The sequence below is a fragment of the Bombina bombina genome, chromosome 7 (genome assembly GCF_027579735.1).
Source record: "Bombina bombina isolate aBomBom1 chromosome 7, aBomBom1.pri, whole genome shotgun sequence".
NCBI classification, from domain to species: Eukaryota; Metazoa; Chordata; class Amphibia; order Anura; family Bombinatoridae; genus Bombina; species Bombina bombina.
Window position 1 is genome coordinate 349235221 of NC_069505.1, and position 23442 is coordinate 349258662.

The 23442-nt window shown below is 41.5% G+C and overlaps 1 protein-coding gene across 1 annotated transcript in view; it reads left to right on the top strand.

Annotated features, from left to right (window-relative positions):
• STAB1 (stabilin 1) overlaps nucleotides 1–23442 on the top strand; it is a 1127460-nt gene that overhangs the window by 226514 nt on the left and 877504 nt on the right. Inside the window, exon 7 of the mRNA XM_053721023.1 lies at nucleotides 21875–21997. Coding sequence (XP_053576998.1) covers nucleotides 21875–21997 — 123 coding nt within the window. The remainder of the gene's footprint in view (nucleotides 1–21874; nucleotides 21998–23442) is intronic.

The following is a 23442-nucleotide window of genomic DNA, read 5'->3' on the forward strand; positions in this document are numbered from 1 at the left end:
TCCTCCCCTCACTGCCATATCCAGTCATTCTCTTGCAACTCTCAACAAAGCTGGACGTAGTAAGAGGAGAGTGGTGTATTATAGTTAGTTTTTTAACTTCAATCAAAAGTTTGTTATTTTTAAATGGTACCGGAGTGTACTGTTTCATCAAAGGCAGTATTAGAAGAAGAATCTGCCTGTGATTTTTATGATCTTAGCAGAAGTAACTAAGATCAATTGCTGTTCTCACATATTCTGAGGAGTGAGGTAACTTCAGAGAGGGAATGGCATGCAGGTTTTCCTGCAATAAGGTATGTGCAGTAAACATATTTCTAGGGATGGAATTTGCTAGAAAAATGCTGCTGATACCGGATTAATGTAAGTTAAGCCTTAAATGCAGTGATAGCGACTGGTATCAGGCTTATTAACAGAGATACATACTCTTATAAAAGTGTAATATAAAACATTTGCTGGCATGTTAATCGTTTTTATATATGTTTGGTGACAAAACTTATTGGGGCCTAGTTTTTCTCCACATGGCTGGCTTGATTTTTTGCCTAGAAACAGTTTTCTCAGGCTTTCCACTGTTGTAATATGAGTGGGAGGGGCCTTTTTTAGTGCTTTTCTGTGCAGATAAAAATACTGACAGAGACATTCAGCTTCCCTCTGCATGATACAGGACATCTCTGAAGGGCTCAAAAGGCTTCAAAGTCGTGTTTAAGGAGGGTAACAAAACTGTGGCAGTTGTTGTGACTGTGTTTAAAAAATTTTTTTTTAAAAAAACCTTTTTGTCATTTATTATTCTGATACTGCGTCACAATATGCAGAACCTGAGGACGGAGAGCTTCAGTCTGTGGGTGACGTCTCTGAATCGGGGAGACCTGATTCAGAGATTTCTAATTTTAAATTTAAGCTTGAGAACCTCTATGTATTGCTTGGGGAGGTATTAGCTGCTCTGAATGACTGTGACACAATTGCAGTGCCAGAGAAATTGTGTAGGCTGGATAAATACTATGCAGTCCCGGTGAGTACTGATGTTTTTCCAATACCTAAAAGGCTTACAGAAATTATTAGTAAGGAGTGGGATAGGCCCGGTGTGCCCTTTTCCCCACCTCCTATATTTAGAAAAATGTTTCCAATAGATGCCACTACACGGGACTTATGGCAGACTGTCCCTAAGGTGGAGGGTGGAGGGAGCACTTTCTACTTTAGCAAAGCGTACCACTATCCCGGTTGAGGACAGTTGTGCTTTTTCAGATCCAATGGATAAAAAATTAGAGGGTTACCTTAAGAAAATGTTTATTCAACAAGGTTTTATTTTACTTTTTGTCACTGCTGCGGCGGCATTCTGGTTTGAGGCCCTGGAAGAGGCCATCCATACAGCTCCATTGACTGAAATTGTTGACAAGCTTAGAACACTTAAGCTAGCTAACTCATTTGTTTCTGATGCCATTGTTCATTTGACTAAACTAACGGCTAAGAATTCCGGATTCGCCATCCAGGCGCCTAGGGCGCTATGGCTCAAATCCTGGTCAGCTGATGTGACTTCAAAGTCTAAATTACTCAACATTCCTTTCAAGGGGCATACCTTATTCGGGCCTGGTTTGAAAGAAATTATTGATGACATTACTGGAGGTAAGGGTCATACCCTTCCTCAGGACAGGGCCAAATCAAAGGCCAAACAGTCTAATTTTCGTGCCTTTCGAAATTTCAAGGCAGGTGCAGCATCAACTTCCTCTGCTTCAAAACAAGAGGGAACTTTTGCTCAATCCAAGCAGGCCTGGAAACCTAACCAGTCCTGGAACAAGGGCAAGCAGGCCAGAAAGCCTGCTGCTGCCTCTAAGACAGCATGAAGGAGCGGCCCCCTATCCGACAACGGATCTAGTAGGGGGCAGACTCTCTCTCTTCGCCCAGGCATGGGCAAGAGATGTTCAGGATCCCTGGGCGTTGGAGATCTATCTCAGGGATATCTTCTGGACTTCAAAGCTTCTCCTCCACAAGGGAGATTTCACCTTTCAAGATTATCTGCAAACCAGATAAAGAAAGAGGCATTCCTAAGCTGCGTACAAGATCTCCTTGTAATGGGAGTGATCCATCCAGTTCCGCGGACGGAACAAGGACAGGGGTTTTATTCAAATCTGTTTGTTGTTCCCAAAAAAGAGGGAACCTTCAGACCAATTTTGGATTTAAAGATCCTAAACAAATTCCTCAGAGTTCCGTCATTCAAGATGGAAACTATTCGAACCATTTTACCCATGATCCAAGAGGGTCAGTACATGACCACAGTGGACTTAAAGGATGCCTACCTTCACATTCCGATTCACAAGAATCATCATCAGTTCCTGAGGTTTGCCTTTCTAGACAGGCATTACCAATTTGTAGCTCTTCCATTCGGGTTGGCTACAGCCCCAAGAATTTTTACAACGGTTCTGGGCTCACTTCTGGCAGTCCTAAGACCGCGAGGCATAGCGGTGGCTCCTTACCTGGACGACATCCTGATACAGGCGTCAAGCTTTCAAATTGCCAAATCTCATACAGAGATAGTTCTGGCATTCCTGAGGTCGCATGGGTAGAAAGTGAACGAAGAAAAGAGTTCTCTATCTCCTCTCACAAGGGTTTCCTTCCTAGGGACTCTAATAGATTCTGTAGAAATGAAAATTTACCTGACGGAGTCCAGGTTATCAAAACTTCTAAATGCTTGCCGTGTTCTTCACTCCATTCCGCGCCCCACGGTGGCTCAGTGCATGGAAGTAATCGGCTTAATGGTAGCGGCGATGGACATAGTGCCATTCGCGCACCTGCATCCCAGACCGCTGCAATTATGCATGCTCAGTCAGTGGAATGGGGATTACACAGATTTGTCCCCTCTACTAAATCTGGATCAGGAAACCAGAGATTCTCTTCTCTGGTGGTTATCTCGGGCCCATCTGTCCAAGGGTATGACCTTTCGCAGACCAGATTGGACAATTGTAACAACAGATGCCAGCCTTCTAGGTTGGGGTGCAGTCTGGAACTCCCTGAAGGCTCAGGGTTCATGGACTCCGGAGGAGAAACTCCTCCCAATAAATATTCTGGAGTTAAGGGGGCGGAGCCTATAGCTGTTGCGGCAGGACGTGCTTGTGAAGAGCTCCTGCATATAAACCACATTTAAGCTGTATTTCAGGATTTGTTTTAACACTTTTCATTACTTTTCCTGCTGATGAACCAATGGTAAACAATCCTTTGCTATTTAAGATAGATTCAGGAATCTCCAGCATTACATGGACCTGCCTATGCTCCTCAGCTAACTCCACTGCAACTAGCCACGAGGTCTACTGTCTGACTGTCAGTGCTGTTGGGGTTCCCGCACTAATACCCCCCCCAGGTCCCTGGGTTACCAAACCAGTTTATATACAACTGGACAGTTTATTGTTTTTGTTTGTCCACACGCTGTACTAAGCTGAGAGCTACAGTCATCAGGAAGAACAAGTGCGCAACTACGGTGAACGTACAATGGAGGCACTTGATAGGTGGGAGACAAGAATGCATCAGCTACTTAAAGATCATTTTGCCGCCTTAGTAGCACAAATTACTCAAATCCTTTTCAGCCATAGAGTGAAAACATCACCGGCTAAAGCTGGGGCAGAGGATCAAGCCTTACCGAAAGAAATGGTAAGAGAACAACTACTAACAGAGGACGCTACCGAAAGGCATTGTAAGACAGTCGGGGGATGCACTGCCAAGATAGAGCACCGAGCCCTAAAAGGTCAACTAATTGTAAGAGAGGAGAGCTGGGATGCGTTTCCGCATCTCCCGACTAACACAACCAATATAGCAGTGGCTTTCACAATGCTGCGCAATGGGGGAGAGCTGCCATTCACTTCAGAGGCGCAGTGGAGGAGCCTGTTGCATGGTGGGGCTGCCACTCAAACCCTAATATATATGGCTCAAGACAACTACCGGAGTTTACTGTCTCGGCATCTATGCTGGCCAGACCCCCGGGGAAAGATGCACCAGCTGGCTGGAGGAGAGGAGAATTGCGTCTCGGTGATGTGTCACCTTATTCTCACAACCACTGTGTCCCGACGTAAAGATGTGGCTGGGACAACGATGAGCATCACGAGAGAGCCGTTACCGACTTCGGTGCTACGCCTAAAGTCAGGTGTGGGTTATTCTTGAGATTGTACAGAATATGCTGAGGCTAAAGTTTGTCTGCCGCATGTTTGAGGACATATACTTATTTAGTGCCTTCATGACAGAGACTACTTCTTGCTTGCCTCCCAGCCATTGTTATTATACAGTAACTTTAATTAATGTCTTCTGTGAGATGGTTGCGAGCCATATACCAGCCCCCATATCTGATCTAGGATTTAATTCTCCAGAACTCTCTAGGTGGACTGAACAGTCTAATAGCCCTCATTCTTCCATGTGTTTAACAGAGTACATTTATGTTTTGATCGGTATCTCCATAATTGAGAACATTTCATCTTGTCTATACGCAAAATGTATAGACAAAATTATAATAGCAAGTCTGGTGCCTTCATTATAATTGATATCTCCCTATGTAGGCAGTCAAATACTACCAATTTGATGTGTTTAATGTATGTGCTATAGAACTTTTCATGCCCTATCTATGGATTGTTAGACTCAGACTCTTTGATGTATTATCATTGACATTTATGGTGATTGCTATTATTCATATGCTCTCCAGTGGATGCTGACTAGTACTGCTTAGAATTATTGCTGTTTTTTTTAATCATTTATGTTTACTTAGGTATTCACTGCAACATGTTCTATGTTAAGGGGGAGGTGTGTTGCGCCGTGGATTCCACCTCACGCCACTGTTATTTGTTCCCTAGCTGGTCACAGATAGGTTTGCCTCTCTTGTTCTCCCCGCCCCCCCTTATATATATACTCATGTGTACATGGAATAAGCTTCTAAACTCAGATGTTCCTTATGTAGGTTATTGAGCACTACCCATCTAACTTTAATACTTGCCTTATTGTCACACTACACCATTAACGCTCTGGGCAATATCATTTACACATTCCTCTTTTTGCTGTGTGTCAGGGGAATGGGTTGCTGTGCTGTTGGCGGCCGGAGCAGCACAGCATTTGTGACTATTGTTATTTACCCTCTAAGGATTCCTTGCCCCACACTTCTTCACACAAAAGCTTTTGTGAGTGTATCTGACTTGTGATGGTACCCACTATTTTAGGCTCATCATATAGTAATGAAGCCAGACCGTGGACAAATCTTTTATCTAATTTTATATGGGGGATGCTCACTTTCACTCTAATTTACCATAGTTGAGATCCGCACTTAACTCGCTAGTGGCTTAGTTGTCGCCCCTAAGTTATATGTTGCTTGCAAATATTTTGAGCCGGATTAGTCCCTGGGCAGCATATCTAACTCACCATGGCAACATGCCTCCAATGTACCCTACTTTATTAGTATAATACACCCCCCTTTTTTATGGATTAAATATGTGCTAACTATGCTAACTTTTAGCTTGAGATTGAGCATACACAGTATATCTTGCAATAAGTTAGGTCAGCTCATCCATTCTGTTTTATGTTTTGTGTTTAAAGTTAAGATGACATGTATGTTGTTACTCTTCGGTTAAATCTCAAGCAGTCCTTTCCCTCCATATGTTTCAGTCCCTGAAGTTTTCTTATTTCACATATAGTTTATTTTTGGGTATAAACCAAAAGCGGGCTTGAGAAGTAAACGCAGCTCATATAACTACTAGTAAAAAAAAAAAAAAAAATGAAGTTCCTGAATGGAAATCCAAAAGTGGTTTCTGTTGTTAGCAGTTGTCTTCCATATAGTTTTGTACACATATGTGTGGGGTCCAAGAGTGGCCTCTTATATCATCTGGGAGACATCCAAGATTAATAGGCATTCCATTTGAATATTGTATTTCTAAACGGTCATCTTGATGTATTTATGGATTTACACCATATGAACCCTGTATATTACTATTATCATGTTTGTTTTCTTTTTTGTTTGTTCATGTATGCCTTACCTAGAACTTCAATAAAAATAAAAATATTCTGGAGTTAAGAGCAATATTCAATGCTCTTCTGGCTTGGCCTCAACACTGAGGTTCATCAGATTTCAGTCGGATAACATCACGACTGTGGCTTACATCAACCATCAAGGGGGAACCAGGAGTTCCCTAGCGAGGTCAGAAGTCTCCAACTGGGAGGCGGATTTTCTAAGTCGTCAGACTTTTCATCCGGGGGAATGGGAACTCCATCCGGAGGTGTTTGCTCAATTGGTTCTCCGTTGGGGCAAACCAGAATTGGATCTCATGGCGTCTCGCCAGAACGCCAAGCTTCCTTGTTACGGATCCAGGTCCAGGGACCCAGAAGCGGCACTGATAGATGCTCTAGCAGCGCCTTGGTTCTTCAACCTGGCTTATGTGTTTCCACCGTTTCCTTTGCTCCCTCGTCTGATTGCCAAAATCAAACAGGAAAGAGCATCGGTGATATTGATAGCGCCTGCGTGGCCACGCAGGACCTGGTATGCAGACCTAGTGGACATGTCATCCTTTCCACCATGGACTCTGCCTCTGAGACAAGACCTTCTAATACAAGGTCCTTTCAATCATCCGAATCTACTTTCTCTGAGACTGACTGCATGGAGATTGAACGCTTGATCCTATCAAAGCGTGGCTTCTCCGAGTCAGTAATTGATACCTTAATACAGGCACGAAAGCCTGTCACCAGGAAAATTTACCACAAGATATGGCGTAAATATCTTCATTGGTGTGAATCCAAGAATTACTCATGGAGTAGGGTTAGGATTCCTAGGATATTGTCCTTCCTCGAAGAGGGTTTGGACAAAGGATTATCAGCTAGTTCTTTAAAGGGACAGATTTCTGCTCTGTCTATTCTTTTACACAAGCGTCTGGCAGAAGTTCCAGACGTTCAGGCATTTTGTCAGGCTTTAGTTAGGATTAAGCCTGTGTTTAAACCTGTTGCTCCTCCATGGAGCTTAAACTTGGTTCTTAAAGTTCTTCAAGGGGTTCCGTTTGAACCCCTTCATTCTATTGATATCAAACTTCTTTCATGGAAAGTTCTTTTTCTGATGGCTATTTCCTCGGCTCGAAGAGTCTCGGAGTTATCTGCCTTACATTGTGATTCTCCTTATCTGATCTTTCATTCAGATAAAGTTGTTCTGCGTACAAAACCTGGGTTTTTACCTAAGGTGGTTTCTAACAAGAATATCAATCAAGAGATTGTTGTTCCATCATTATGTCCTAATCCTTCTTCAAAGAAGGAACGTCTTTTGCATAATCTAGACGTAGTCCGTGCCTTGAAGTTTTACTTACAGGCTACTAAAGATTTTCGCCAAACATCTAACCTGTTTGTTGTTTACTCTGGACAGAGGAGAGGTCAGAAGGCCTCGGCAACCTCTCTTTCTTTTTGGCTTCGGAGTATAATCCGTTTAGCCTATGAGACTGCTGGACAGCAGCCTCCTGAAAGGATTACAGCTCATTCTACTAGAGCTGTGGCTTCCACCTGGGCCTTTAAAAATGAGGCCTCTGTTGAACAGATTTGCAAGGCTGCAACTTGGTCTTCGCTTCATACTTTTTCCAAATTTTAAAAATTTGATACTTTTGCTTCTTCGGAGGCTTTTTTTGGGAGAAAGGTTCTACAGGCAGTGGTTCCTTCCGTTTAAGTTCCTGCCTTGTCCCTCCCATCATCCGTGTACTTTAGCTTTGGTATTGGTATCCCACAAGTAATGGATGATCCGTGGACTGGATACACTTAACAAGAGAAAACATAATTTATGCTTACCTGATAAATTTATTTCTCTTGTAGTGTATCCAGTCCACGGCTCGCCCTGTCCTTTTCAGGCAGGCCTAAATTTTAATTAAACTACAGTCACCACTGCACCCTATGGTTTCTCCTTTCTCGGCTTGTTTCGGTCGAATGACTGGATATGGCAGTGAGGGGAGGAGCTATATAGCAGCTCTGCTGTGGGTGATCCTCTTGCAACTTCCTGTTGGGAAGGAGAATATCCCACAAGTAATGGATGATCCGTGGACTGGATACACTACAAGAGAAATACATTTATCAGGTAAGCATAAATTATGTTATCCGCCATCACCCCACATCACAACTAATAATAAAAGTATTAACCCCTAAACCGCCAATGCCCAACAACGCAATATGCCTAATTAAACTACTAACCCCTAATCCACCATTCACCCACATCACAATCTACCTAATAAATCTGCATAAATAAAAAGAGAGAAGCGCTCAACCTGGGAAGGAACATTAGCATAATAGATTGTTCTATGGCTAGTTACCAACCAAGAAGCAGACTCTTTTTGCTCAACATGTGCCTTTCACAGAGAAGAACTTTCCTGAAGCATATCAGTCTGATCCTGACTTAACAGTACAGTCCAGTTCCAAAATACCAGGCAATTCCTCTCTGAACGAGAGAAACAGCAAAACCCCAGACGTACGTTTTGGCCTAGTTTGGGCCTCGTCAGTGAGGTGCAGCCATATCCCTCTAGGCACACTGAGCAACGGGTCCACGTCTGGATTCCCGCATCACACTTAGGGAGACTTCCCTAAGTGTCATAATAACCTAATCAATCTATTAACCCCTAATCCGTCATCTCCCACAATGCATTAAACCTAGTTAGCACTATTAACCCCTAAACCGCCAACCCCCCACATCGCAATAAACCTAATTAAGTTATTAACTCCTAAACCGCCAACCCCCCACAACGCAAATAACTAACACCTAAATTACAAGTTTTGCGTTCCGGTTTTAACAGTGAAATGTTTTTCCATTTCAGCGTAAAAAACAGAACACAGGCATTACAAGTCTTGTCGGTATAGCTGTACCTAAAGCATTTTAGCCTGTAACGCAACGTCAATCCCGCACTCAAAAAATGACGTTTTTGCGTGGGATTTCCATAGCGCTGCCATAACAAGTTATGTTGTGAGGCTAAAATGCTTGCTTTCCAGCCTATACCGACACGATCCGTTCCGCAATCTGAGGCCAGTAGTTATGAGTTTTGCGCAACAAAACTGTTACACAAAACTCATAACTAAAGTATTACAAAGTACACTAACACCCATAAACTACCTATTAACCCCTAAACCGAGACCCTCCCGCATCGCAAACACTAAATTAAACTTATTAACCCCTAATCTGCTGCTCCCGACATCGCTGCCGCTAATACAACCCCTATTCCGCTGCTCCCCGACACTAAAAAGTTATTAACCCCTATTTCCCCGCACCTCAACATCTCCCACACTATAATAAAGATATTAACCCCTATTCTGTCGCTCCCCAACATCGCCGAGACTAAATAAATGTATTAACCCCTAAACCTCTGGCCTGCCACATCACCGCCACTAAATAAACCTATTAACCCCTAAACCGCCAGCCCCCCCACATTGCAAAACACTAAATTAAACTATTAACCACTAAACCTAACAACCCCCTAACTTTAAATTAAATTACAATATCCCTATCTTAAAATAAATAAAAACTTGCCTGTGAAATTAAAAAAACCTAAGTTTAAACTATATCGGCTAGATTACGAGTTTTGTGTTAGAAGCTATGCGGTGCTAACGAGCAGTTTTTTCTCACCGCTCACTTACCTACAGCGCTGGTATTACTAGTTTTTACAAACCCGGCGTTAAAAGACAAGAAGTGAGCGTTGAGTAAAATTTTGCCCTTTACCGCACTCCAATACCAGCGCTGCTTAAATCAGCGGTGAGCTGGTCGTACGTGCTCGTGCAAGATTTCCCCATAGGTATCAACGGGGAGAGCCGGCTGAGAAAAAGTCTAACACCTGCAAAAAAGCAGCGTAAAACTCAGTAACACAGCCCCATTGAATCCTATGGGGAAATAAAAGTTATGTTTACACCTAACACCCTAACATGAACCCCGAGTCTAAACACCCCTAATCTTACACTTATTAACCCCTAATCTGCCGCCCCCGACATCGCCGACACCTTCATTATATTTATTAACCCCTAATCTGCCGTCCCCAATGTCGCCGCAACCTACCTACACTTATTAACCCCTAATCTGCCACCCCCAACGTCGCCACCACTATAATAAACATATTAACCCCTAAAGCGCCACAATCCCACCTCGCAAACATTAGTTAAATATTATTAACCCATAATCTGCCATCCCTAACATCGCCATCACCTACCTACATTTATTAACCCCATATCTGCCGCCCCCAATGTCGCCACCACTATACTAAATGTATTAACCCCTAAAACTAAGTCTAACCATTACCCTAACACCCCCTAACTTAAATATAATTTAAATAAATCTAACTAAAAATTACTATTATTACCTAAATAATTCCTATTTAAAACTAAATACTTACCTATAAAATAAACCCTAAGCTAGCTACAATATAACTAATAGTTACATTGTAGCTAGCGTAGGGTTTATTTTTATTTTACAGGTAAGTTTGTATTTATTTTAACTAGGTAGAATAGATATTAAATAGTTATTAACTATTTAATAACTACCTAGCTAAAATAAATACAAACGTACCTGTAAAATAAAACCTAACCTAAGTTACAATAACACCTAACACTACACTATAATTAAATAAATTAACTAAATTAACAACAATTAAATAAATTAAATTAAATTAGCTAAAGTACAAAAACCCCCCCACTAAATTACAGAAAATAATAAACAACTTACAAGATATTTAAACTAATTAACCTAATCTAATAGCCCTATCAAAATAAAAAAGCCCCCACAAAATAAAAAAAAAACCCTAGCCTAAACTAAACTACCAATAGCCCTTAAAAGGGCCTTTTGCGGGGCATTGCCCCAAAGTAATCAGCTCTTTTACCTATAAAAAAAAATACAAACAAACCCCCCAACAGTAAAACCCACCACCCACACAACCAACCCCCCAAATAAAATACTATCTAAAAAAAACTAAACTCCCCATTGCCCTGAAAAGGGCATTTGGATGGGCATTGCCCTTTAAAGGGCAGTTAGCTCTTTTGTGGCCCAAACCCTAACCTACAAATAAAACCCACCCAATACACCCTTAAAAAAACCTAACACTAACCCCCTGAAGATCGACTTACAGTTCTGAAGACCGGACATCCATCCTCAAGGAAGTGGCAGAAGTCTTCATCCAACCGGGCTGAAGTCCTCAACAAAGCTGGGAGAAGTCTTCATCCAAGCCAGGCGAAGTGGTCCTCCAGACGGGCAGAAGTCTTCATCCAGACGGCATCTTCCTTCATCCTTCCGGCGCAGAGCGGGTACATCTTCAAGACATCTGACGCGGAGCATCCTCTTCATCCGACGACTACCCGACGAATGAAGGTTCCTTTAAGTGACATCATCCAAGATGGCATCCCTTAGATTCTGATTGGCTGATAGAATTCTATCAGCCAATCGGAATTAAGGTAGAAAAAAGTTCAATCCTATTGGCTGATCCAATTAGCCAATAGGATTGAGCTTGCATTCTATTGGCTGTTCCTATCAGTGTAAACTAAATTACACATTAAAAAAAACCTAAAAATAACCTAAAACTACTAAAATAATTGAAATCTACAATTACAAAAAATTTAAAATACTAAATTACAAAATAAAAAACACTAAATTAAAAAAGCCCCCTAAAATAAAAGAAAACCCTAGCCTACAATAAGCTACCTATAGCCCTTAAAAGGGTGTAATTGTTTTTATTTTGGATAATTTTGTTTGTTATTTTCGTAATTTAGTGTTTTTTATTTTGTAATTTAGTATTTTAATTTTTTTGTAATCGTAGATTTCAATTATTTTAGTAGTGTTAGGTTTTTCTAATGTGTAATTTAGTTTATTTAATTTGCCCTATAAAAATATTGCCCTATAAAAATAAAAAAGACCCCTAAAAAACCCTAGCCTACAATAAACTACCAATAGCCCTTAAAAGTATGGCATTGCCTTAAAGAAATCAGCTCTTTTCCCTGAAAAAATACAAAGACCCCTCAACACTAAAACCCACCACCTAACAGTAAAACCTAACATTGCCCTGAAAACGCATTTAGCTCTTTTAAGATAGCCCAAACCCTAATCTAAAAAAAAAGAAACCCCCCCCAAAAAAGTTTAAAAAAAAACCTAACACTAACCTCTGAAGATCCACTTACAGTTTTTGAAGTTCGGGCATCCAGGCGGCGAGAAGTCTTCATCCAGGCGGCGATGTCTTCATCCAGGCGGTGAGGTCTTCATCCATCCAGGCGGTGTCTTCTATCTTCATCCAGGTGGCATCTTCTATCTTCATCCCGGCGGCACGGAGCAGGTCCATCCTTCAAGACATCCGGCACGGAGCGTCCTCTTCATACGGTCGCCGCCGTACACTGAATCTTTAATGCAAGGGAGCCGTTGCAACGGTAAAGCAGTCCAAGGGTAAACCACTAGAATGGTCAGGCAGGCAGGGTTTGGCAACAGTAAAGCAGTCCAAGGGTAAACCACTAGAATAGTCAGGCAGGCAGGGTTTGGCAACAGAGAGGCTATCCAGAACAATAGGGGTTAATCAAGCAGAGAAGTCAGACAAACAGAGTTCATCAGCAGTATATTAATCTAGCAATTTAGGGGTTAATCAGGTAGAGTAGTCAGACAAGCAGAGTTCAGTAGCAGTATATCAATCCAGCAATTTAGGGGTTAATTGGGCAGAGTAGTCAGACAAGCAGAGTTCAGTAGCAGTATATCAATCCAGCAATTTAGGGGTTTATCAGGCAGAGTAGTCAGACAAGCAGAGTTCAGTAGCAGTATATTAACCCAGCAATTTAGGGGTTAATCAGGTATAGTAGTGAGACAAGCAAAATTCATCAACAATAAGGCAAATAGCAGTAGCGATCTATCACACCCAGGAGCACACAAAGTAACACCTATACTTGGGCAGTGATAGATTGTTACTGTGGAACTTGCATAGGCGCAGGATTTGCGCCACAGGAATCCGGACCGGCATAGACAGAGGAGCGTGCAGGGATGTCAGTGCCGCATGCATCTGGACTTGACACAGCCCCTGACAATGAGCAGGGAAGGAGACGCGCGCCCCTAGCAACGGCTAGAGCGGCGCAACATGGACTCTCAATTGGAATTGTAGGGTTCCGTCCCTAAGATAGATGGGGCTATCTCCACGCTTGCCAAACACACTACTATCCCACTCAAGGATACGTTAATCGTTCAAGGAGCCCAGGGATAAAAAGATGAAAACTCTTTTGAGAAAGATTTTTCAACATACAGGATTTTGTTTCAACCGGTGGCAGCTGTTGCTGGTGCGACTCCTTATCGGAATTGATTGAGGTGGAGGGTCCCCTCAATGTTATACAGGAAAGAATTAAGGCCTTGAGGGTCGCTAATTCTTTTATCTATGATGCTAACCTGCAGAATACATGCCTAAATGCTAAGGAGGCAGGTTTCTCGGTTCAGGCCCGCCGGGCTCTCTGACTGAAGTCTTGGTCTGCGGGCATGACTTCTAAATCTAGACTTCTTTCTCTCCCCTTTTTTCTCTTTCCCTTTAAGGGAAATATTCTATTTGGTCCAGGCCTGGACTCTATTATCTCCACGGTTACAGAGGGCAAAGGTGCCTTCCTACTACAGGATAAAAAGAACAAGTCTAAGGGACAGGGTTAAAAATTTTGTTCCTTTTGTCCTGACAGATCCCAACGTCAGCAGTCCTCAACTATGTCGGAGCAAACTAAGAGTACTTGGAAACCGGCTCAGTCCTGGAATAAGTCCAAGCAGAGCAAGAAAAAAAAAGAAAGAGGTTTGGGGTACTATTCCATCCTCTTTGTGGTCTTAAAGAGGGAGGGAACTTTCCACTCGATTCTGGACCTAAAGTGCCTAAACGAATTCTTAAATGTTCCATCGTTCAAGATGGAGATGAGAAGGTCTATCCTTCCCCTGGTACAAGAGGTGCAGTTCATCACCACTATAGATTTGAAGGATGCTTACCTTCATGTCCCAATCCACAGGGAGCATTACAAGTTCCTAAGGTTTGCCTTTCTGGACCAGCACTTTCAGTTCATTGCACTTCCATTTGGTCTAGCTACTGCTCCAAGAATTTTTTACGAATGTTCTAGGGGCTCTAATAGCAGTGGCCAGAACCAGAGGCATATCAGTAGCTCCATACTTGGATGATATTCTGGTTCAAATACCATCCTTTCGTCTGGCGGAAGACCATTCGTAGTCTCTTCTTTTTCTTCTTTGATCTCATGGATGGAAGATAAACTTAGAAAAGAGGTCTCTTCTTCCTTGTACCAGGGTGGAATTCCTGGGTACTATAGTAGACTCTATATCCATGAGGATATTCCTTACAGACCAGAGAAGCTGCAAGCTAGCTTCGGCATGTCGTGCCGTCCAGACCTACTTGAGGCCCTCTGTGGGTCAGTGTATGGAGGTGATTGGTCTCATGGTGTCCAGCATGGACATCATTCCCTATGCCAGGTTTCATCTAAGGCGATTTCAACTGTGCATGCTGAGGCAGTGGAACGGCAATCACTCAGATCTGTCTCAACAGATTTCTCTGGACAGCCGGTCGAGAGAATCGCTCTCCTGGTGGCTCTGTCCAGATCATCTGTCCCGAGGGACATGCTTCTTAAGACCATCCTGGGAGAGGTCTGTCAGGATGGGGAGCTGGTTGGGGTGCCAGGAAAGCACAGGGTGTGTGGATTCAGGAGGAACACCTTCTCCCGATCAACATTCTGGAACTTCGAGCAATCTACAATGCTCTGAAGACTTGGCCCCTTCTGGGTTCGTCCCAGTATATCAGATTTAAATCAGACAATTTGGCTTACATCAACCACCAGGGGGAACGAGAAGCTCCCTAGCAATGAGGGAAGTATCTCAGATTCTGGAGTGGGCGGAGGCCCACAACTGTCCACTGTCAGCGATCCACATTCCGGGTGGACAACTGGAAGGCGGATTTTCTCAGCAGGCAATCCTTTCTTCTGGGAGAATGGTCTCTCCATTCCTAGGTGTTGGCAAAGATTTGCAACCGGTGGGGGACGCGGGAATAGATCTCATGGCGTCCCATCTCAATACCAAGCTACCCAGATATGGGTCGAGATCCAAGGATCCTCATGCGGAGCTAATAGATGCATTAGCAGTGCCTTGGAGGTTCAGTCTCATTTACCTTTTACCTCCCCTTCCTTGTGTAGTGGCTCGCATCAAGCAGGAGCAGGCGTCAGTAATACCGATTGCTCCATTGTGGCCACAAAGGATGTGGTTCGCGGATCTTGTGGGGATGTCTTCGTCTCCTCCATGGAAGTTACCTTGTAGCACGGATTTGCTGGAACAAAGTCCCTTTGTTCATCAAAATCTAGATTCTCTGAGGCTGACTGCGTGGAGATTGAACGCTTAGTTTTAGCCAAGAGAGGTTTTTCTGAGAGTTATTGATACTCTCATTCATGCTTGTAAGCCTGTTACTCATTGCATCTATCATAAGGTGTGGAGAGCTTACTTACTCTGGTGTGAAGAACGTGGTTAATCCTGGAATAAAGTTAAGGCTACCAGGATCCTTTCTTTTTTTTTCAGGATGGTCTGGAAAAGGGCCTTTCTGCCAGTTTCCTGAGGGGACAGATTTCGGCCCTGTTCGTTTTACTGCACAAGAGGCTTGGTGAGCTTCCAAATGCTCAGTCTTTTGTTAAGGCTCTGATTAGGATCAGACCTGTGTTTAGATCTAATGCTGCTCCTTGGAGTTTGAATCTTGTTCTTAAAGTTTTGCAACGTGCTCCGTTTGAGCCTATGCATGCAGTTGACATTAAGTTGTTGTCCTGGAAGGTTATTTTTCTGCTGGCTATTGCTTCTGTGCGCAGAGTATCTGAGATTACTGCCTTGCAATGTGAGCCTCCTTATCTGGTGTTCCATTCTGATAAGGCTGTCCTATGTACTAAGTTAGGTTTTCTTCCTAAGGTTGTGTCTGAATCGCAACATCAATAAGGAGATTGTGTTTCCTTCTTTGTGTCCCAATCCTTCTTCCCCGAAGGAATGTTTGCTTCATAATTTGGACTTGGTTCGGGCCTTGAATTTCTATCTTCAGGCTACTAAGGATTTTAGACAGACTTCTTCCTTGTTTGTTGTCTATTCTGGGAAGCGTAGGGGCCAGAAAGCTTCTTCGACTTCTTTATCTTTTTGGTTACGGAGTGTTATCCGCCTAGCTTACGAGACAGCGGTACATAGACCACTGCAGAGGATTACGGCTCATTCCACTAGGGCAGTGGCTTCCTGTTGGGCCTTTAAGAACGAGGCCACTATGGAGCAGATTTGTAAGGCGACTACCTGGTCCTCCTTACATACTTTTTCCAAATTCTACAAGTTTGATGTTTTTGCTTCGGCTGAAGTAGGTTTCGGGAGAAAGGTTTTGAAGGTTGTGGTGCAATCGGAATAGGGTCTCTCTTTTTAGCCCTCCCGTTATCATTCAGTGTCCTCTAGAGCTTGGGTATAATTAAATAAAGCCGTGGACTCTCCTTATATTAAGAAGGAAAACATATATTATGCTTATCAGATAATTTCCTTTCCTTCTGTATAAGGAGAGTCCACGGCTGCCTGTGTGCTCTGATGGGTGGACCTAAATTTTGTTTTTATTCTCTGGCACCATTTATACCCTGATATTTCTCCTACTGGGGTGTGAAGGAAGTGGCTGGGGTGTCTTTGCCTCCTCCTGGTGGCCAGGTTCTGTATTTCCCACAACTAAGGAATTAAGCCGTGGACTCTCCTTATACAGAAGGAAAGGAAATTATCTGGTAAGCATAATTTATGTTTTTGCATGCTTTGTTACATTCCTTATATACTTGGAATGTCGAGTCTGTAGTATTTTCTTTGAATAATTTAGTTTAATTTAGCCATATTGACTTGGATTTCTTTCAATTTTATAACTATGTAGTATGTGTTGATATGTATATTTATTTAACAACGTTTTAAATGTTATCCATTTATCCTCTGTATTTTTATTTGAGAAAACTTTAATTTATGTTATTTAATGATTTCCTTAGTTGAACCTTTATAACAGTGCTTATGGAAAGGGATTTCATGTGTCCATGCTATGATCACTGTTAACCAAATGTAACTTCTATGTTTGATATTATTTCTGTATTGTTTGATAGCACTAAATCCAATATAGCTTTTTTCATAGTTGGCTACTCTATTAATTGTAACATGAAGTTATATTTGAGGACATTTATAAATCTATCTCCCTGTATTACTAGTTTCATTGGGCCAGTTTACTTGCATTAATAGCAGCCTTTCCTATTTGCATTAGTAGTTGAGTTGTCAATGTCACTAATGTTGGGGGGCTTATAGCATGTTCCTAATATTTTTTTTAGGATTTTTCCCTCACTCTTTATTTCAACCCACAGTGTCTCTACATTATCACCTGCATCATCATAAATATCTTCCCTTATTGTAGGTTTAAGGCAAGGTTTAATATACATTCAAATGTATCTACTCCTTTTATTACTCCTGTCCCTCCTAAATAAAGTATAACCCGCTAAATTAACTGCCCAGTCATGTGAATCATCCTACCAGGTTTCAGTTATACTAATAAAGTATCAAAGTCCTCTTCTGCAACTAAGAGCTCCAGCTCCCCTATTTTACTCTTTCTTGCATTTGCTGTCAGATTCCCATGCACTTTCTTCTGCTACTTGGTGGGCTTTCCTTCTTCTAGTGTGACATTTCCTAAGTGTACCCTTCTGTGATCAGTTCTTTAAAAATATTCTAGGTCTGTCATATTCAAAGACTGATCCATCTGTTATATTATGTTTGGACTGACCCTCCCCCCACCTTTGCCTAGTTTAAAAGATTCTCTAAGCGTGCTTAGCATACTCTCCCCTAACACACCTGCAACCATCTCATTCAGGTGCAATCCATCCTTAGAGCCCAGTGCTCTAAAAAGTCAAACCTATCATTTTTACACCATCGGCTAGATTTAGAGTTTTGTCAGTAACGACCCGCGTAGCTAACGCTGGCTTTTTTCTGGCCGCACCTTTAAAATAACTCTGGTATTGAGAGTCCACAGAATGGCTGCGTTAGGCTCCAAAAAAGGAGCGTAGAGCATTTTTAACGCAACTGCAACTCTCAATACCAGAGTTGCTTACGGACGCAGCCAGCCTCAAAAACGTGCTCGTGCACGATTCCCCCATAGGAAACAATGGGGCTGTTTGAGCTGAAAAAAAACCTAACACCTGCAAAAAAGCCGCGTTCAGCTCCTAACGCAGCCCCATTGTTTGCTATGGGGAAACACTTCCTACGTCTGCACCTAACACCCTAACATGTACCCCGAGTCTAAACACCCCTAACCTTACACTTATTAACCTCCGTCCCCGCTATCGCTGACCCCTGCATATTATTTTTAACCCCTAATCTGCCGCTCCGTAAACCGCCGCTACTTACATTATCCTTATGTACCCCTAATCTGCTGCCCCTAACACCGCCGACCCCTATATTATATTTATTAACCCCTAATCTGCCCCCCACAACGTCGCCTCCACCTGCCTACACTTATTAACCCCTAATCTGCCAAGGGGACCGCACCGCTATTATAATAAAGTTATTAACCCCTAATCCGCCTCACTAACCCTATAATAAATAGTATTAACCCCTAATCTGCCCTCCCTAACATCGCCGACACCTAACTTCAATTATTAACCCCTAATCTGCTGACTGGAGCTCCCCGCTATTCTAATAAATGTATTAACCCCTAAAGCTAAGTCTAACCCTAACACTAACACCCCCCTAAGTTAAATATAATTTGAATCTAACAAAATTAATTAACTCTTATTAAATAAATTATTCCTATTTAAAGCTAAATACTTACCTGTAAAATAAATCCTAATATAGCTACAATATAAATTATAATTACATTGTAGCTATTTTAGGATTAATATTTATTTTACAGGCAACTTTGTAATTATTTTAACCAGGTACAATAGCTATTAAATAGTTAAGAACTATTTAATAGTTACCTAGTTAAAATAATAACAAAATTACCTGTAAAATAAATCCTAACCTAAGTTACAATTAAACCTAACACTACACTATCATTAAATTAATTAAATAAAATATCTACAATTACCTACAATTAAACCTAACACTACACTATCAATACATTAATTAAATACAATATCTACAAATAACTACAATGAAATAAACTAACTAAAGTACAAAAAATAAAAAAGAACTAAGTTACAAAAAATAAAAAAATATTTACAAACATAAGAAAAATATTACAATTTTAAACTAATTACACCTACTCTAAGCCCCCTAATAAAATAACAAAGCCCCCCAAAATAAAAAAATGCCCTACCCTATTCTAAATTACTAAAGTTCAAAGCTCTTTTACCTTACCAGCCCTGAACAGGGCCCTTTGCGGGGCATGCCCCAAGAAGTTCAGCTCTTTTGCCTGTAAAAAAAAACATACAATACCCCCCCCCCCAACATTACAACCCACCACCCACATACCCCTAATCTAACCCAGACCCCCCTTAAATAAACCTAACACTAAGCCCCTGAAGATCTTCCTACCTTATCTTCACCATACCAGGTTCACCGATCGGTCCAGAAGAGCTCCTCCGATGTCCTGATCCAAGCCCAAGCGGGGGGCTGAAGATGTCCATGATCCGGTAGAAGTCTTCATCCAAGCGGGGCAGAAGAGGTCTTCCATCCGATTGAAGTCTTCATCCAAGCGGCATCTTCTATCGTCATCCATCCGGAGCGGAGCGGCAGCATCCTGAAGACCTCCGACGCGGAACATCCATCCTGGCCGACGACTGATCGATGAATGACGGTTCCTTTAAATGAAGTCATCCAAGATGGCGTCCCTCGAATTCCGATTGGCTGATAGGATTCTATCAGCCAATCGGAATTAAGGTAGGAATATTCTGATTGGCTGATGGAATCAGCCAATCAGAATCAAGTTCAATCCGATTGGCTGATCCAATCAGCCAATCAGATTGAGCTCGCATTCTATTGGCTGATCGGAACAGCCAATAGAATGCGAGCTCAATCTGATTGGCTGATCGGATCAGCCAATCGGATTGAACTTGATTCTGATTGGCTGATTCCATCAGCCAATCAGAATTTTCCTACCTTAATTCCGATTGGCCAATCGGAATTCGAGGGACGCCATCTTGGATGACGTCCCTTAAAGGAACCGTCATTCTTCAGTTGGACGTCGCCGGATGAAGATGGGTCCGCGGTGGAGGTCTTCAGGATGGAGCCGGTCCTCATCGGATGAAAATAGAAGATGCCGCTTGGAAGAAGATGGTTGCCGGTCCGGATCTACTCTTCTTCCCGGATAGGATGAAGACTTTGGAGCCTCTTCTGGACTTCTTCAGCCGTCGAATGATGGATGTCTAGCCCCCGCTTGGGCTTAGATGAAGATATCGGAGCCTGGAACGGACGGTCATACCTGGCATGGTGAAGACAAGGTAGGAAGATCTTCAGGGGCTTAGTGTTAGGTTTATTTAAGGGGGGTTTGGGTTAGATTAGGGGTATGTGGGTGGTGGGTTGTAATGTTGGGGGGGGGTATTGTATGTTTTTTTTTACAGGCAAAAGAGCTGAATTCTTTGGGGCATGCCCCACAAAGGGCCCTGTTCAGGGCTGGTAAGGTAAAAGAGCTTTGAACTTTAGTAATTTAGAATAGGGTAGGGCATTTTTTATTTTGGGGGTCTTTGTTATTTTATTAGGGGGCTTAGAGTAGGTGTAATTAGTTTAAAATTGTTGTAATATTTTTCTTATGTTTGTAAATATTTTTTTATTTTTTGTAACTTAGTTTTTTTTTATTTTTTGTACTTTAGTTAGTTTATTTCATTGTAGTTATTTGTAGATATTGTATTTAATTAATTTATTGATAGTGTAGTGTTAGGTTTAATTGCAGGTAATTGTAGGTATTTTATTTAATTAATTTAATGATAGTATAGTGTTAGGTTTAATTGTAACTTAGGTTAGGATTTAAAAAAAATTTAATCGAGTGGCGGCGATGTGGGGGGACCTCAGTTTAGGGGTACATAGGTAGTTTATGGGTGTTAGTGTACTTTAGAGCATAGTAGTTAAGAGCTTTATGAACCGGCGTTAGCCCAAAAAGCTCTTAACTCCTGTTTTTTTTCTGCGGCTGGAGTTTTGTCGTTAGATTTCTAACGCTCACTTCAGACACGACTCTAAATACCGGAGTTAGAAAGATCCCATTGAAAGATAGGATACGCAATTTACGTAAGGGGATCTGCGGTATGGAAAAGTCGCGGCTGAAAAGTGAGCGTTAGACCCTTTCCTGACTGACTCCAAATACCGGCGGTAGCCTAAAACCAGCGTTAGGAGCCTCTAACGCTGGTTTTCACGGCTACCGCCAAACTCTAAATCTAGGCCCATGTTTTTAATCAGAATTTATCTAAATGTGATGCTTTTTGTGCGTGTTGGGTTAGCACTCATGCGAAAACTTTTTACTTTCAACTTGTAATACGTGCTCAAAAAGCTTACTTCTAGTGGAGATAATATGCGAGCAGGATTGATAAATAGCACTCCACTCATAATCTAGCCCTAAATTGGCAATCACTTTAATATTAGAATAATACAGTGCACTCATTCACTAAAATATCTGTGTTAATTCATATTTTTGTTCATTTATGGTGCATCATTATATTACAAATTCTTAGTCCAAAATACATATTTCCTAATCTTTATAGGCCTTTTTCACAAATTAGGGTAAGCTTGTGGGAACGTCATTTGTGCTAATAAAGCTTTAACAATTGAGTTTCAATATTATTTCACAAATGTCATGCTTATGTCACAAAACTATTGATAAGTGTCTTTAATGTGAATAAAAGTAATAAACTATAAATGTTTAGGGTCATCTCATAATACATTATGTGTTTGCTGTATTTATTTTATTAATATGTTTTTGTTTGTTTTTTATAGAAGACCCACCTTGTAAAACATTAAACTGTGGGTATTCTTCTCGTTGTGTGTTGTCAACATTGGGGAGACTTATGTGTGGTTGTATGCCAGGCTACAGTAAGAAGAATACCAACAGTTGCAAACGTAAGTATCTTTCTTTCTCTCTCACCTTATATGTCTGTCTGTTTTACTCTCTCTCTCTCTCTCTCTCTCTCTCTCTCTCTCTATATATATATATATATTAGGGATGCACCGAAATTTCGGCCGCAGAAAACTTCGGCCGAAAATGGCATTTTAGGATATTTCGTTTTCGTTTTTTTTGCCTGTTATTTTCGGTAAAATTATTGTGTAGCATGTTTCAAATTTGATGCTAGCCTAGAGCTATATATAGGTACTGCTATATATAAATATCAATGTCAATATAGCAAATTCTTTGTCTATTAAAGAATTAGTATTTCTTTCGAATGGGTGCTTCACTATGTAACCAGCTCCCATGATTGCAATAACATCATATAGCGGATTAACTGAACTTAGAGTAATCGGGTTTAACTATGGCACATATCCTGGTTATAGTCACAACCTGTTTAACACGAACACAGGCATGACCAATGGGAGGTTTTGTTTACTGCTGGCCGCCACCAATCACTACACTCTCCGAAGTTATGACAACAGCCTATAATACCAGTAGCAGAGGCACGGGCCCCCCCACCATGGGACCACAGGCAAGACCAATGGGAGACTTTGTTTACCATTGTCCGCAATTTAGTATCATACACTTCTAGACTTCAGTGTATGCTAATTACGGCACATAACGTTACGCATTGGCAATGGAGGCGCGCCCCTAGACAGTGCTATGATTGGATGTGCGCACTCCGAATGACAATGTAGAAATAGTTAGAATGGCAGTAGGAGATTGAGCGCAAAAATCTCATTTGATTGACAGCCATATAGACAAATTAGAAAGTTGATTTTGCGAAATATCCAACTATAGAATGATTGACAGCCTAGCCACCCTATGAGAGTATAGAAATTACGAACAACATAAATAACAAAATGTCTATTATAAAATTTTAGGTTCTTGTAAAATACAAACATATATAAAAACACCAATTTAGAAACATTTAGTTTATTCACTTATTTGAAAGGTTACTAGAGCATACATAGAGAATTTATGTAGTATATTGTAATAGGGGCGGCGTCATTGTTGAATGAAGGCTCTTGATTGGTTTGAAATCTGACAATTGTTGGGGGTGGGTTGTGGGTGTATTCCTAGTAGCATAGCCCTATATAAGGAGGTTAAGAATTGTGTAACAACATGCCTGAGGAAACAGTATATCTGAGAAACGCGTCGCATGTATTCCTTATGTATAAGATACATTTTTAACACTGAGATGAGTGGTATTACTTTTTATATTTTTTAAATAAATTTACTTTTTTATCAAATCCACTCCTAGTGTTATGTTTGATACTTCCTGTTGCTATGCTACTTTAGAGTACTAACACTCTGACACCCACCCATCCGTTACTCCACCTTGGAACAGCCAGCTGGATTGCTGTGAAATCCAGCCTGTCTCTATGGGCAAAATTGA